This window comes from Muntiacus reevesi, chromosome X (assembly GCF_963930625.1).
Source record: "Muntiacus reevesi chromosome X, mMunRee1.1, whole genome shotgun sequence".
Taxonomy (NCBI): Eukaryota; Metazoa; Chordata; class Mammalia; order Artiodactyla; family Cervidae; genus Muntiacus; species Muntiacus reevesi.
The window spans coordinates 119537633-119553924 of NC_089271.1; the positions used below are offsets into that span (position 1 = coordinate 119537633).

A 16292-nucleotide genomic window follows, 5' to 3' on the forward strand; every position below is an offset into this window, starting at 1 on the left:
GTTCAAATCTGTATAAGATTTCCTAATAAAACTATATTAGGGTGACCATATAATTTACTGTCTAACCTAATAAGGACATTTTTGAGTAAAAGAGGACTCATCAAAATTAATAATTTTGTCAAGACAGGAGGCAGAAATCATGTCAGATATTCAAGCAGGACGGAAATCAGATATTCAGATTATAGTCCATTGGAGCTATAATCAATGCATAATAAAATTGTGAAGAATATCTTCTAGTTTCCAATGGAAACTCTGATGTTAAAGTTCCAACAATAAATGAAAAGAGAAAGAAGAAATAATTTGAAACAATTAAAATACCATACCCCTCAAAAAAACAAACATTAAGGACCATGAAATTTAAATATTTATTTTTAAATCCCTCTAAAACACTGAAGTATGCTTACCCACAAACAGTTTACAGGACTAATAACTAAAATGAATAAGCAATACGATTTTCTATTCATAATGCAGTTGTGCTGAAAGTTTCAAATAATCAATTTAAAAATTTGTTGATTTTACTTTTATAAAAATATTCATTTAATACATGATATGAGTTGCAAAATTATTACCAGGCCTCTACAAATTATAAACTGTGATTGAGTTTCAGTTAGTTAGCAGGTGAAAATTTTCACTGAACTATTACTTCAAAATACAATGTGTTAAAAGTAATTATTACAGTATAGGCACCAATGAAAACATTTTCTTGGCATATGACACAACAACAACTTATTCAAGTGTCTGTATTATTACAAAAGAGGAGGAGGTAATGGCCACTTTGACTAAAAACTTATTCTTCACTTGAAGAACATCTTCTAATATTTGGCAGTTATTGAGCTTTATTAAAATGACTTTTGTGCAAAACCCAAATTGTGCAGACTCAAACAATAAAACATAAACTATCAAAACTAATTAATATCAATAATTCTACAACTACTGAAATACAGCCCCACTTCAGAACTTAGGCAGGCATAATATATATACTGGGCTTATAAGAAAAGGGTATTACCCACGTAACAGTACCATAAATATAACTGAAAATTAACTGTACAATCTAAATTACCTTTGTACGGACAGAAATCATCCGGTACTATGATTATTTTCATATGAATTAGAAAATGCTTATTTAAATACCCTATCAAAAATGAACAAATGATGCTTATGTATTGGATAATTATGAAGAACAAAAATGTATAAATAGTTTATAGGACATTGTAAGACCATGACAAAAATATGCTGGTGTAAATTATATTCATACCTATTGACCAGGTATTTATAATCACATGATAATCAGCTTCTTTTAAGCTCCCCAAATTCACTCATATAATATGCGATTTGAGTTGATTTTTTAAATGAATCCTTATCCTTCCAGTATTACCAAAAATCCATCCTTGGCTAATTGGTATTGCTTTAACTTCCCAACCATGTTAAATAAGGATCAACCATCTCTTCTATAAGAGAAAGGAAATACTGCACACAAGAGGTACCTCTGTTGCTACATGTTGCCTCTAAACACTACAGAGGCAGGGCTCTCAAATGTAATCATTATTGAGCTGCCTGGAATATCATACCCACTTCGTAGAAACATCAATACTTTTCCAGGTTTCATTTCTAAGAGCTTATCAAAAACTTCTGTTTTAAGAATGTGTGACTTGTTTCTGCTTCCCCACCAATAGTCATTTTTAGAATATGCTGTGTTTAAAAAAAAAAAAGCTTTTTGAAGCTTGATGATTATAAAAGTTGAATATTTACGATGACTTTGAACAACCTGTATGTTTCATGAGTGTACAGTTAACTAAAGATCAAAACATGAAAAATATTCATCCTAGTAACTTAATTAATAATGATACCTAAAAGCAAAACTGTCTCAACATTTACTAGAATACAGGTGAAACTATAGTATTAAAAGTTACTCCATACAAAATAATCTCTTTAAAATAGAAAATGATAAACACCATCACAAAATAGTTGAATAGCTTCTTCCACATCTTCAGTGTTGCAAAGATCCAAAAGGCACATGGAGCTCATGAGTTAAGCATTGTTAAGCTTGAAGTAGCTTTGGTGGGTTTCTCTGGGTCCATATGAAATAGAAGCCAATAACGAGAAGTTTCTTAGGGGGATTCATCTGTTGAACACCTATAAAATTAGGAAAAACTTAAATGATATATAAGTATGCATGTGTCTATCTTATATCTGTATGAACTCTCCAGTGAAGGAAGTGATTCAGCAGACAAAACTGTTTTGGGTCTCATCATACAGATGCTAAAATATAAGGAAGTTTAAAAAAATCCCTTCTGTGTCTGATTTTACAACTTCCAATTGATTTGTTTGCAAATTGGAAAAGAGAAGGGAGGTTTTCATTAAAAATTAAGGGATTTTAATTAGCCTCCAATTAAAATAAATAAATAAATTAAAGAAAAACTAAGGGATTTTAAGAGGGGTTTTAGTTGATGAATATAAATAGGCTTTATCAGCTAAAAAAATCTAGGAGAGTATGTTTTACAGCTGTGTAGTTTGTTCCAACTTGATCCCAGCAGCATCACAAATACAAAGAAATATAAAGATACACCGAGAAGCCATATAATGGGATTAAGGCTAAGATTAGTATTGCTTTATAACTTGCTTGAGCTAAGAAGTTGTGTTTGTATATGCATTTTAAAAGGGAATTTAACAATTAAATGTAAGAACTTGACTGAGTGTGAACAAAGTTAAAGCAACAGTTCAAGAGACAGTATAGAAACTGAAATCAACCATAAGAACTTTTCAGAATCTTCATTTTAGTTTCTCTACCTAAAATCCTTTCCTTAACTTTTCCTATGGGGGTTAAACTTAATGAACTATAGCACTGAAACTGTGAATAGCACTGTGATAAGAGCGGCAAGAATGAAAGCATTCCTAAATGGTATTTACAAGGGTCCAAATAAGAATATGCCCCCTCACCTTTTGTCTATACTCCTACTAAAAAAAAAAAAAAAAAAGGAGAAAAACAACCAGGCCATTTCATTCAGTGGAAAACTACCTTGTAATGTGTGCAGATAATTTCAAGAGCTAACATTTCAGATGGGCAGCAAACAAAAGTTTTCAATTATATGACTACTAAGAATTGACTTTGTTAGGAATAACCAAAATAAGTAGGTAATCATATTATCACATCATAAATGAACATCCAACAGAAAATGTCAAAATAGTTTTTTAAAAATGACATTTCAAGCTTACTTTTGAAATTTTTCAATTAATTTCTTCACCATTTTATCTGTAATGCCAGGACAGGCAGCTTCGGCCACGGCAATACTTTTCTCCAGTTCTTCGATTGCCTGATTCCTGCTTGCATTATTCTCATCCTGCTGTTTGAGCTGAGAAAGATCAATAGCTATAACATTTAAAATTACTAAACTTCTTAAAATAGATAGCCAAAGCTGATGAATCTGTACTCACTTCAGCAAATGCAGGTGTTATTATCATAGACAAACAGCTCAGGGTTTGTACAAGATCTTGCTCCTTTGAACAAATATTATAGATTATATACATGAAATTAAAATAATCACTCATGTGCATTCATTGGAGTCCTCCCCAAAAAAGACCCAATATAAGGCAAGTCTCCATACTTTCTTCTCATCACTCATTCCCATCCATTGTCCAGAGGCCTCTAACTTCTAGGATTACAATTGATATGCACAGTTCTATTTTAAAACATACCAATGGTCACTTAAATGACTTCTATGACCTTTTCTTAATTAGTTTGAAATGAATGGCAAATGAAACATACTGTGGACCACAGTGAGGTAGGCAAGCATTTAGGGGTATTAAATTCTAACAATTTCTGGCCATCACACTGTCTCACTTTAAAGTTCAAAAAAGTCTACCAAAAGGAAGTGATCATCTCTGTATACATACGGCCCCATTCTGCAGTTTCTTAGGATCAGGCTTCTTTCGCACAGTGGTAAAGCTCCATTCAGGATGAGTATTATTTTCTCTGCTGGTGGACTCCCTAAAGAGATTGCCAAAGATATTTCTATAAGTTCCCAAATGATACAGCTTGGGGAAAATACCAAACCAGTGCAGACAGGTTCTGAATGGATAATTGTCCCAATGTATAAAAAAATCATTTGATCTCAGTTTCAAATACACACTGCTTTCTGCCAAAGAGTAGCAATGTACCCAGCTCTCAGTGTGTATCAGAATCACATGTGAAGGTCTCTTACTGTATATAAAGCCCTGGCCCAATCCCTTCCCACTGACTAGCTCAAGATCTCCTGTAGTGTGGCTTGTGGTTTTTTTCTTTCCCATCTTATTTTATATTGGAGTATAGTTAACTTACATTTTTAAAGGCTCCATGAGTGACTAATGGGCAGCAAAGGCCAACAACCATTAGAACAGAGCAAAGACAACTACCCTGGTACTTTCTAGACCCTTCAAAAGTTGGACAATTTCTCATAAATGCATGCAGATATTATCTGAAGAGATTTGGTTGTTGCCTTTGTGTCAGTTCAACTAGCAGAGGAGTAAATTCAGGTGTAGCCTACAGACTCTGTAGTCTAAATTAAGTTAAGGAGTTAGAAGCACAAATGTTAGTATAAATGCTGCAGTTAAAGAATAATGCAACTTTTTAGGGGGTACAAATCAGATATAAATGAATATTTCAATGTACCAGTCTGATCACAGTTTGGTACATGGCCAGGAGGTGAGAAATGTTAGTTTTCCAGAGGGGTTCTGCAGGTTCCCAGGAAAGTATGAGAAGACATTGCTCTTTATCACTTTGGGCAAGCTAATAAAACACCTTAAATGCAATCTTGTTCCAAAATTTTGTAATATACTCAAGTATCCACTAGGGGTTAGACTGAGACCATTTAAAACTAAAGAAATTCACTTCTAAGGAGGAAAAAAAAACAAACAAAACGTGTTTCCAAATTCATTGTACTTCACAGACCGCGATTTTAAAAGATTTTCACAATTTCTAAAGTCACATTTTAGAATAAGGTTTATATTTTATGTGAGAGAAAGCATATCAGCTCACAGTAAAAGATATGAAATACTGAAATGGGCTATCTACATAAAAAGTAAACAATTGGTACGTACGAATCAGATCCGTCAGAATCAGATTCATCATCGCTGTGTCCTTCTGCCTTCCATCTCTTAAATCGATCTATCAGTTCAGTCAGATAAGAAGTCTTCTTTGAATTTTTTACAATGAATTTATGTTTCAGAAGTTCTTTAGCTGTAGGACGCTAAGGAACAAAAAAGGAAGGATGCACCAATATTTCTAGGTTTTTTATGATTGCAAAGAGTGATATGAAATCATTATCAATTATTAAACTGAAAGGTATAAAAGTTTGTCTATAGATATGAAGATAACTAAAATGCCATAGGACAATAGCTAATTCTATTTCCGAAGTGGCTCAAGGCAACCAAATTAAATTCACTACTTTGGTATCAATTTGCTAAAATTCAGTGGGCAAAAGGTGGCTTAGGTACCAGCAAACAGGCAGGCAGGGCTTTCTTCAAAGCAGAGAAACACATGACAGGACTTGGATAATTAAGTAAAAATTTTAAAACAAAATTGTGCTTTAAAATACTTTTATTATATTTACTGTAAATTGGGGGAAAAAAAGGATGAAAACTAGCAAGGCTATAACTTTCTTATTATCTGCACGCATCATATGACCCCCACATTAATTCCTTCTCCATCACACATTAATTCATATTGCATCTAAATAAAAATACCGTGTGTTGTGGAGGATATTTCCTCCCTAATAATTAATTAATATTCATTAGCAACCTACAATAGTTACATCCAATTGAGATAGTTCTTGTATATTTCTAGTTTCTCACAGTTATCAGGCAGCTTTATTTTAAAAACAAAAAAACAACTGTAATCAAATTTGCCAACTCAATGAATGGAGCTCACTAGACTTCAAGAAAAGTATACAACTTCATATTGGAATTTCTGAACATTAAATAAAAAATCGTGAAACACCAACAACTTTTCATGAAAAATGAAAACAGTTGAATAAAAATCATTGTACATAGTTATACTTTCTTAATGACATCCTAGAAAATGAACTTTATTTCCCCTTGAAATAGGAAACGATCAACAGAATGAGGAAGATGCTAGGGAACATAGCAAAAAGAGAAGATGCAGAGGAAGGAGAGAAGGAACTACGGATCTTGTCAACAACTGAAAAAAATTAATGACACCGACGGGACAGTCAGGTTCCTGGATGGTCTGTAGACAGTTTCCACAGGCATTGTATTCCTTACTGTTGAACAAACCACATTGGCTCTATGTATATCTGATCACAGAAAACAACGGTCATAGCACATATACTCACAAATGATGGATCTTTGTTCAGGCAAGCATCAATAAACTCCTTAAAGGATTTCGTAAAGTCTCCGACAAGAGTTGGAGGATTGTTTTTTGGAATAAGAAACAGAACTCTCATTGGATGCATGTCGGAGTTAGGTGGCTCTCCCTTGGCTAGTTCAATAGCAGTAATTCCCAGTGACCAAATGTCAGCCTAAGGTAAGGAGGAAAGAACAATTACCTTGAAATTTCATTCTAACATTCTGCCACAAAATAACTTGTGGAGTCTAATGGTCATACAATGTTAAAATGTCTCAAGAAATGTGGTGCTAATAAATTTTTGATAGAATTCATTTTTTTAGAAAATTATCAAATTCCCTACTTTGTGCCAGGCATTGCTTTCCAAGCACTGAGAATTCGGATGGTGACTAAACCAGACAAAAATTCCTGCTCTCAAGAGGCTTATGTTCTAGTAGAAGAGAAAGATAAATGAGTAAACAATAAGATGTCAGATGGTATTAAGTTCTGTGAAGAAAATACAAAATCAGGATAATGGAAAAATGAATGATAAGTTAAAAGGGCTGCAAATTTATATGGGATGGCGAGGGAAGACTATTCTGTGTCCCTAATGTTTAAGCAGAGACCTGATTGAGAGGAAAGTTATTCCAGTTAGAGGGAGAGGCAAGTGCAAAGGTCCTGAGGCCAGAGGGGATTTGCTGTTTTTATGGACCAGTAAAGAGGCCACTGTGGCCGAAATGGGTAGAAAATGGAGGAGAGTGGTAGGAGATGAGGAAGAGGTAGTCAAGGGCCAGACAGTAGAGAGCCATGTATGTGATAGTAAGGACTTTGGGTTGTATTCCAAGTAGGATGGAAGGTCATTGAAGGGAAGAAAAGATCCAAATATTCAGTATTACCAGCATCTAGGGAACTTATGATTTAGCAGCAAAATTTGACATGACTCTAGTTTTAGAAATACTCTTTAAGAGGAAGAAGAATTATGGCAGTTTATTAAATAGGATAGGATGCTATGCAAAACAATATTAAAAACAAAATAGTTTATAGGTAACACTTCACTTTTGAGTCATAAGCTGACTGCTGGATAACTTCAGGAGCCATCCAAAATGGTGTTCCCACAAAGGTATTTCTTTTAATTTGTGTATCCGTCAGCTGGCCAGCCACTCCAAAGTCAGCGAGTTTCACATCTCCTTGCTCTGAGAGCAAGACGTTGGCAGCTAGGAGGGAAAAGGAAACAAACAAAACCCTCAGCTTCCTCAGAATGCATCTGTTTTTCCCAGGTTCATATTAGACTCCTGTATACCTTTTATGTCTCGGTGAATTTTCTTTTCAGAATGCAGGTAGTCCAGACCTTTCAAAATTTCCTTTAGCATGGTAGCGATCTGGAACTCATCAAATGGACCAGCTCGCAGCTTAGGGGGAAAACACAAACACACACACACATGTAAAAGTTTGGAACAATGAAGTTCAAACTTAACATTATCTTTGAAATAAAGATAGCATTATCTTTGAAATATATATTGCTTATATATAATGAAGCAGTTCTATTTATTAAGCCAGTATTTAAACAATGAGAAAATTCTTAAGGGTGAAAAGAGTTAAGTCAAAGGGCTTTCAATGATTAGATTTTAATGATTAGATTTAATCTTGAAAGATAACATAACTATATATTAGCTTCAAATCTTGAGGTTCTTAAATATTTACATTAAAGATCTAAGGAATATGCTTAAGTAATGACAGATAGGAAAAATATATCAACTACTTAAATTTTGGCATTTGCTGTTTAAAACATTAAATATTTACACTGAACTGATTTTTAGATCAGATGGTCCATAAGATTTCTGCAGCAACCCAATTTGATCATATGGGTCAGCTGTAGCACAGTTCTTAACATTTACATATTTCAAAAACACTGTAAAGCATAGAGCCTTTTTGGAGACTCAGATTTAAGTTTTAGCTAGGAATATAATAATTAAACTATTCAAACTTTCATTGTAAAAAGAAATTCAAATCATGGAAGGATACAGTTTTTCAAATAAACGGAACACATTTCCCTTTCTTCCCCCATCCCTGTACTAAAGCCAGTGGTTTCAACTGCAATACAAGGAAAGCAATGATTAAGTTTCAGGAGAATTTGTAATGGAATATCTGAAAATCTCTCTTTAAAATAAATGGTTATTTTAAAATTCTGGTACCTCATAAAGCACAAACAGTGGACTGTATAATATTATTACAGGAAAGGGTGGGAATCTAAAGTCAGAGCTGAGGTAGAGTTCTGTTTGCTGGAAGGAGGGAAGAGGTGGTGAAAATCAAATATTGCCCACTCTGCCTCACACTGGGAGGGATTCACAGCTCTTTGGCACCTTCTGTATTTCATCTTTCATGAATGCCATATTTATTCTGAATAAAGGGCACTTTCATGTTGAAATTTAACAGCTTAAAATAGAACCCATACTTCGGTCTCACTATTTAATATTAACTATGCTCTGGATATATAGTATACTTCAGGGATGTTTATAGTTCAGTAGGTGCCTTTCCTAGGTAACATTATCTATTTACTTTCAAATGTATCAACTTCCACCCCAAAGTATCTATTTAAACACCAGTGATTAAAGTCATCTAAAAGGTGAAAATGGCATAATATTTTATTGATTGCTGGTAATGAAATTCTGAGGTACTATCAAACAACTTAAATGTCAAGTAATACTACTTAAGACTAGTACTTTAGTATCATTGATTATAATGTTGACAGGGCCAGAGGAGGTATATTCTCAGTCATTTAGAAAATTGGGCAAGGTCCATATAAAAGGTACTAGCTATCATTCTGAAGGATTTCTAAAAGTGGTCTGAATAATATAGAATTTTAAAAATATACTTAAGTAAAAACAAATGGGAAAGTGGTCCTGCAGACACATTAGCTTATCTGGTATACTTAGGTCCAGTTTAAAATTAAATGCACTCTCACTTAACTGGGTACTGGAGGAGGATGGGAAGGGCATTTCCGTGGCAGGGAAATGGGAGTAGGGTGGTGGCAGAGTTGGGTTTTTCTTGTTCATGTCAGACAGAAAACTATCCCAAACCTTGTGGTTATAATGTTTCCTTAGCCATGATGATAATGATCAGAAAAGGAGAAAAAAGGGAACTGGAAAGAGAAGGAAAGTAAATAGATGGAATAGAGGTTGCTTTTTAAAAATTTCCAATGCAGCCTTGGGAGAGATGATGCCAAGATCTTGGTCCACTGTCCTTGGAGTGTACAATGGAGCTTCTCTCCAAAGACTGAAGACGTTACCATGTCTCTAATAGCTAACACGTCTACCCCAGGGCAGGGTGCTGGCGTTGTATGATTTGCTTTGTTGTCAACTGAGGATACTCAAGAGAGGGACATTTGCAGGCTTGGGGGTGTTCTCCCACACTCCTTTGACTTCCAGCCAGTCCCTAATGCAGCATGTTTTGCTATGCTTTCTCTTACGGTTAGCATATTGTTTCCAACTTTTTCCCCTGGTACTCATGTTTTATTCTCTTAACCTTATTATATATGTTTTTGTTGTAAGTCACTTCAATTTTTATTGGAAACAAGTGAGGTATAATCAATTCAATAAAATAACGTACAGTATGCTCAAAGTCTGTTCACACACAACTAGTTTTTTTTAAGAATGGGAGGGAATCTTGAGGTATATATTGTTGTTTTCAGTTGCTAAGGCGTGTCTTATTCTTTGCATCCCCATGGACTGCAGCCTGCCAGACTCCTCTGTCCATGGGATTCTCCAGGCAAGAATACTGGAGTAGGTTGCTGTTTCCTTCACCAGGGGATCTTCCTGACTCAGGGATTGAACCCGCATCTCTTGTATCTTCTATATTGGCAGGCTGGTTCTTTACCAGCTAAGCGTTGGGGGAAAGTCCATATACTATATAGTGTTGAACTTAATTACTGGTCATAATCACATTACACTAGTCAGGCACCAGTTTAATGGGATGAACACTTTTTGCCCAGCATTCCTTTTAATTTCTATTGTCCCTGGTAGCAGTGCCCTCCTCTAATCCTGATCCTTTCTTATATTCCTCCAAACAATAGCACTCTCCTAAATGAAGAATAGTGCATTCTCATCATTTGCTCTTCCAAGTCGAGCCAATGAGGTTTATAATTAAATCACAATAGTATTTAGTGTTAAGGCTAGAAAAAGAAAACTAGAGAGATTACTCATCTAATTTCTTATTTGAACATTTGAGGCACAGGTTAAATAGTCTGCCCAATATGAGCCAGTTAGTCAATGGCAGAACTGGGAATAGGATCTAAGTCTCTTGATTTTTAGCCACTACACAGCTAAGAAAATCTTAAGTTCATTGAATTTATGCTAATTGTTATTTTTTGACTTAGGCAGAGCTTAGAATGAGATTAAGATCTCACAATCATTTCATTCAGAGGTTTCATAAAACTGCCCCAACTACTCTTGGGGGATACAGATTGTATTAGTTAGGGCTGGGCCATTGTCCAATGCTTCCCGTCACTATCAGAGATCCTGATGAAAGCAGTGCACTTGTCTTGCCAATGCCTACAAAACAGGGAAGTGACATGGTAAACATTTTGGGGGGCCAGTTAAGGTAACTGTGATAAATTTGGAAATGACTCTTAATATTTAAAAAGTAGGAGGAGGCTCCTAGAGCAATTGTGAGGCTTCTTGTGGAACTAATGAATAAACTATTGTTTAATCAAACTACATGACAAGACAAATAGAGCTGAGATCATTTAATAGTGAGAATGAGACCTGACTCCATATGCATGAAGGACTATTAGCCAAAGAAACACCAGTTATGTTCTCTCACTAGACAGGAGCGAGAAAGAAAAAAAAATGAAATGGAGCTTTAGGATGTAAGAATTAGATTAGACACAAAGAAGGATGGCCTAGCTCAGCAACTGATTAAGCTGAGATGAATTCCTAGAAGATAAGGCTCTCCATCAAGTTTAATTACCATTTCTTTTGAATGGTTTAAATATGGTTCTGTCTAAAGGAAAGAAAAATCGCTTATGGTCATTTCTGTTCGTAGGATTATTTGAAACCTTGGAGGTACTGGCAGTCAATATTAAAGCCTTTAAAAAATATTTGATCACTTTCAGTCAGAAAAATTCATCTCTACTTTAAAAAAAAATAAGAATTAAAACATTACTCGGTGATCTTAATCATCAAAACATTTTATTTTTAGAAACAGCAGACTCCAATTTCAAAGGCAGAGCATATTATATAAAAGTCATATAATATTAAAGATGGAAGAAAACTTTGTGCAACTTCTTTGTTTTATAGGACGTCAAAGCCCAAGGAATTTATGTGTCTGGCTTACAGTCACAGACTTAGTTATAAACAGAAGCAGCCCTAGAAACTCAAACTCCCATAAGCCAGTCCAGCAGTCATTCTATTACACAAAGTTGTCTCTAGTCATTCACATTGCATTTTAAATACAATGTCATATTAATAAAAAATTTAAAGGGGGAGGGACAACACTGATAGAATCAAACCACATGGGGGAAAACAACCAGTGTTTCTCAATAACATTTTGTGCACAAACACATCTTCATTGATTAGAACTTTTCCCTCACACTGCAGGATTTTAGCAGCCTGGCCTGCTAAAATGGCTGTGGCATTTCCAAGTCATTTTGACAAAAATGCCATCACATTTCCAAGTCACTTATAGAGAGGCAGAGAGAACTCTGCAGAGAGCTGGGTCTGTAGGGCTTCTTGGTCAAAACCCAAGAACCACATTTAGAAACAGTTATCTGGATGATATCTCTTCAAAAATCTAAGAACATTCAGTTTTCTCAGGGATAAGCATGTAAAGTAAAACATGAAACTGATGGCAGCTCTCACACACTCATTCCTCATTTGGGGGGAATTTTATTAAGCTGTTTGCATTTCTTATATACTTTAAGAATGCCAGCAATGTGCAGAACCTGCAATACAGCTGAATTGATGTTAAGAGTAGCAGTCCTGAAGATAGAGTGAACATGTTAACGAAAACAACCACCTAGCTTGCCCAAAAGCCAATGCTCACTCCAATTAAAAGAAAAAAGTGAAAGTATGGATGTGTGTGTGTGTAATTGTTTAAAAATACTTACAAGATCCAGCGCTGAACCGCCACCCAGGTATTCCATTATTATCCATAATTTTGAACCCTGTGAAAACCATGAAATAATTTAATAATTATAAACTTGAGACAAATAACATACTAGCATAAATGTTCAATCTGACATACTAATGTACTAGTTCTAAAATAAAGGTTTAAAATTAGTTGTTTGAAACTCAATATATTTTTCCATAGAATATTACAAATGACAGTCAAGTCCTAAGTCTTGACTCTCCCTGAAACCTATTGAATGTATGATAGCTAAATACTATAAATGACACATTATTGTTGCTTATTGTTGAACTATTAGCAACTTCAACAAAAGTTAGGAAAAAACCATAGCTTTAAATTATTATTTGAATGATGATACTGAAAGGAAATGAATGAGGAGGTAAATGGAGACTTGTAGAAGTTTTGAATGGGACTTCTGAGTGCTTCCCATGTGATTTGAGAGTTTGAGGACACTGGATACTGTACCTTATTTTGGTTTTTGTTTTAATCTACTTTACAACTTTTATCAGCCATGATTAATGGGCATTTTTTGTACAAATGTAGAAACTAGTAAGAACACTGTAGCCCCCTCTCCCCCAAGGTAAATGGATAAGAGAAAGGGAATGTGTAGCTTGAAAAGCATGATGATTAATCCAGGTAGAATTAACTTCACTGTAAGTTGTACGAGAGGAAATGGAGCTCATAGAGGGAACACACATATTTGAATTACAAAACAGGTGTATACACACACACTATTCAGCTGTATCAGACAAAATTTGGAAAACATTAAATTTTCTTTCAGCTACAGTTTGAAATACTGGAGACATCTGTCTCTTTCCATACATTTCATGAGTGGTATTCTCTGAATTTTTTTAGGACCACAGAATTGACTGGAAGCATAATGGTTGGTTTTATTATACTGGCAAATAGCCAAGCTGTGAATGGATTGTATTCTAAAAGTCCATTTTTTTAAGAAACATGTTTGGGATTTGGAAAGCAAGCATTTTGCCATAAAAATAATGCCTAGATTCCTGGAGCTGCCGCTGCTGCTGCAAAGTCACTTCAGTCGTGTCCAACTCTGTGTGACCCCACAGACGGCAGCCCACCAGGCTCCCCCGTCCCTGGGATTCTCCAGTCAAGAACACTGGAGTGGGTTGCCATTTCCTTCTCCAATGCATGAAATTTCCCTTTTCGGGAAATTGAAGTCACTCAGTCGTGTCCGACTCGTAGTGACCCCATGGACTGCAGCCCACCAGGCTCCTCCGTCCATGGGATTTTCTAGGCAAGAGTACTGGAGTGGCTTGCCATTGCCTTCTCCTGTTTCCTGGAGCAGTCCCCTCCAAAAGACAATTTAACACAAAGGTATCCAGAGTATACCTGAAAGAACACCAGAGAAACTACTGTTTATACCATAACAACGTTTCTAGGGGAAAAATGGATTCAGTGTCATGCCTCATGTTGGGATTCCGGGAACACATTTCTCACCTTTACAGTCCCAGCTGCAGGATAGAGATTCTCAAGCTATTGCTGGTAGTCCTGAAACTCTCAAATCCTTGGGAAGGAGGAGTTCCATTCAAAATTTCCAAATGTCTCTGTGAGGCTGGGGCTTTATGATGGCAGAGAATGGACTCCAGTAAAATGATGATGGGTGTTTAGGGGACACTGTCGTGGGGGGAATAGGCTGTGGTCAAGAGTTAGGGACTGGGGAGGGGAGGTTCCACTAAATTAAGGTGCTGACACTACGTAGGACGTCCGAGAGAGAGGAACAATGCCCTCTGCCCATCTTGACACCTGCTCTCTCCTGTCACAACAAGCTAGCTTGAGCTTAGGAGAGAGAGTGGCATCTATAGTAGGAACGAGAGAAAATAAATCCCCATAACAGTGAGAGGGCAGAAGAGTTCCAGTATAGAAATTAGACACTCAGAACATGAGAACTGTGGACTGTTCCTCACAATGCCATACAGCCTGAGAAGCTTGTCTTTTGCCACAGTTTGTTTCTAATAAGTACTGTATTCTACCTCAAGAATTCAGAATGCTTTCCATGCATGTGACATTTCAAAGAAAAATTAAAAGATCTTACAAAACATGTTTATCTGTTTTGCAGTTCTGCATGAATGAGAGCACCTGTTTTCCAAGTTAAAAACAAGGTGTGGCTTTTTTTTGGGGGGGGTACCAATTGAAAACAGAAACTTAGCAACTGACTGCTCGTCACTAAAAAGTATTCATAGAAAGCTTAAAAATGTCATTAACGTTATGACTAAGCAACTTCCAGGTCTGAAATGCTTCCTCTTTGCAAGCGAGCTATTTGGTGGAACTAGGATTCTTCCGAAACAGGCAGGGAACCAGAGCTGTCTGATAGGTTTTCTGGGTGCTTCCTTCTGACCGTCACTTCTGCAGACAAGTGTCGCTGGAGGACGGTTATATGTCTGGACATTCAGACGGCTGTGAGGCAGGCAGAGGAACTGAAGCAAAGTGCGACTGGGCACAGGCAGGAATGGCACGCCGGCGGGGCTCCTGCCTACTCACAGATGCTTAATCCACAGGCTCTTACTCGTTCCTTGTCCACAGTGGGTCTTAATGAAAACACCAATCACAAACCAAACCCGACCAAAACTCCCAGATCCTGGGTTTGTATTCTTTTGGGGAACTATAACTATTACCTTTGATTTCTGGTAAAAAACGTTTGCGTTTGAGAATGCAAATATTTGGTCTATTCTTAAATAATTTAAAAGCCTAAGATGATATCTACATACTGGTTTACAAATCCAAAAGAGCCAAGTGGCTCTAAACGATAACCATATCTCCGGTACATTTAAGCATAGGAAGACCCTGCAGGGAAAATGCCACTTTTCTAATTATAAAACGGCCCACACGTTTTAGCAATGGGTTGGAAGGAGTAAGGGTAAAGCCCTGCATCAACATGGGTGGTAAGTTAGGGGTCAGGAAATGGCTCTCTGTTTCAAAATGCAGAAAACCTAAAGAGTAAGTACTTCAGAGTTATACTGTTTACCAGGGAGAAGTTGGAGTCTACTTTTAACAAATCACTGGTATCTGGAGTATCAACTCCATCATCCCATGTGACCTTTGACCCCACTGTGTGCCACTAAAGCAGACATTTGGCCAAAGGGGGCAGAAATGCTACTGTGGACCTTGGGATTCATTTGTTCACAGAAAAACAAAAATTTAAAAGAAAAGAACATGTAAAATACCCATGATATGTATTTTCAAGATAACAGATCATACATCAAGTTCATATACATGAACATAGATCAAGTATATTTTGAACTAAGCAGGTTGGTCTATGAAGCAAATAGCCAAATATAACACTGACCACATAAACCAGCATATGCAAGTAAGATAAACAAGTCACCACTGGGCAAATGTTGTATGAGCCCACTGATCTGAGGAGTCTAGGGTAGGGAAACCAAAAACAGAAATTAGAATGGTGGTTACCAAGGACTATGCTGAGGAGAGAATGGGGAGTTACAGATTAACGGGTACAGAGTATCGGTTGAGGAAGGTGAAAGCATTCTGGAGATGAATGGTAGAGATGGCTGCACAGTCACTTGAGTTTATGAAATGCCACAGGACTGTACATTTAAAAGGGTTAAAATGATAGCTTTTGTGATGCATATTCTACTACAGTAAAAAAAAAGAGACAGAATGTAAAATTTTATAGAACTGCAAGGAATACTAGAGATCACCGTGCCAGAACTTTACCACTTGAGAGTAACTTTTTTCCAGTCAAGAATGCCTTGTCTATACCCTAGTCTCATATCCCAGTTCAGTTCAGTTCAGTTCAGTTGCTTAGCCATGTCCGACTCTTTGCAACCCCATGGACTGCAGCACGCCAGGCTTCCCTGGCCATCACCAA

General features: G+C 36.3%; 1 protein-coding gene across 1 annotated transcript in view; it reads right to left on the reverse strand.

Moving 5' to 3' along the window:
* Positions 1 to 346: 346 nt before the first annotated feature.
* The window catches only part of STK26 (serine/threonine kinase 26), a 69223-nt gene continuing 53277 nt past the window's right edge, over positions 347 to 16292 (reverse strand). Inside the window, exons 4-12 of the mRNA XM_065916175.1 lie at positions 12420 to 12476; positions 7617 to 7725; positions 7373 to 7530; positions 6327 to 6512; positions 5074 to 5222; positions 3892 to 3985; positions 3433 to 3495; positions 3214 to 3350; positions 347 to 2133 (exon numbers count right to left, since the gene is read on the reverse strand). Of these exons, the coding sequence (XP_065772247.1) occupies positions 2109 to 2133; positions 3214 to 3350; positions 3433 to 3495; positions 3892 to 3985; positions 5074 to 5222; positions 6327 to 6512; positions 7373 to 7530; positions 7617 to 7725; positions 12420 to 12476 (978 nt within the window). The 3' untranslated portion in view covers positions 347 to 2108. The remainder of the gene's footprint in view (positions 2134 to 3213; positions 3351 to 3432; positions 3496 to 3891; positions 3986 to 5073; positions 5223 to 6326; positions 6513 to 7372; positions 7531 to 7616; positions 7726 to 12419; positions 12477 to 16292) is intronic.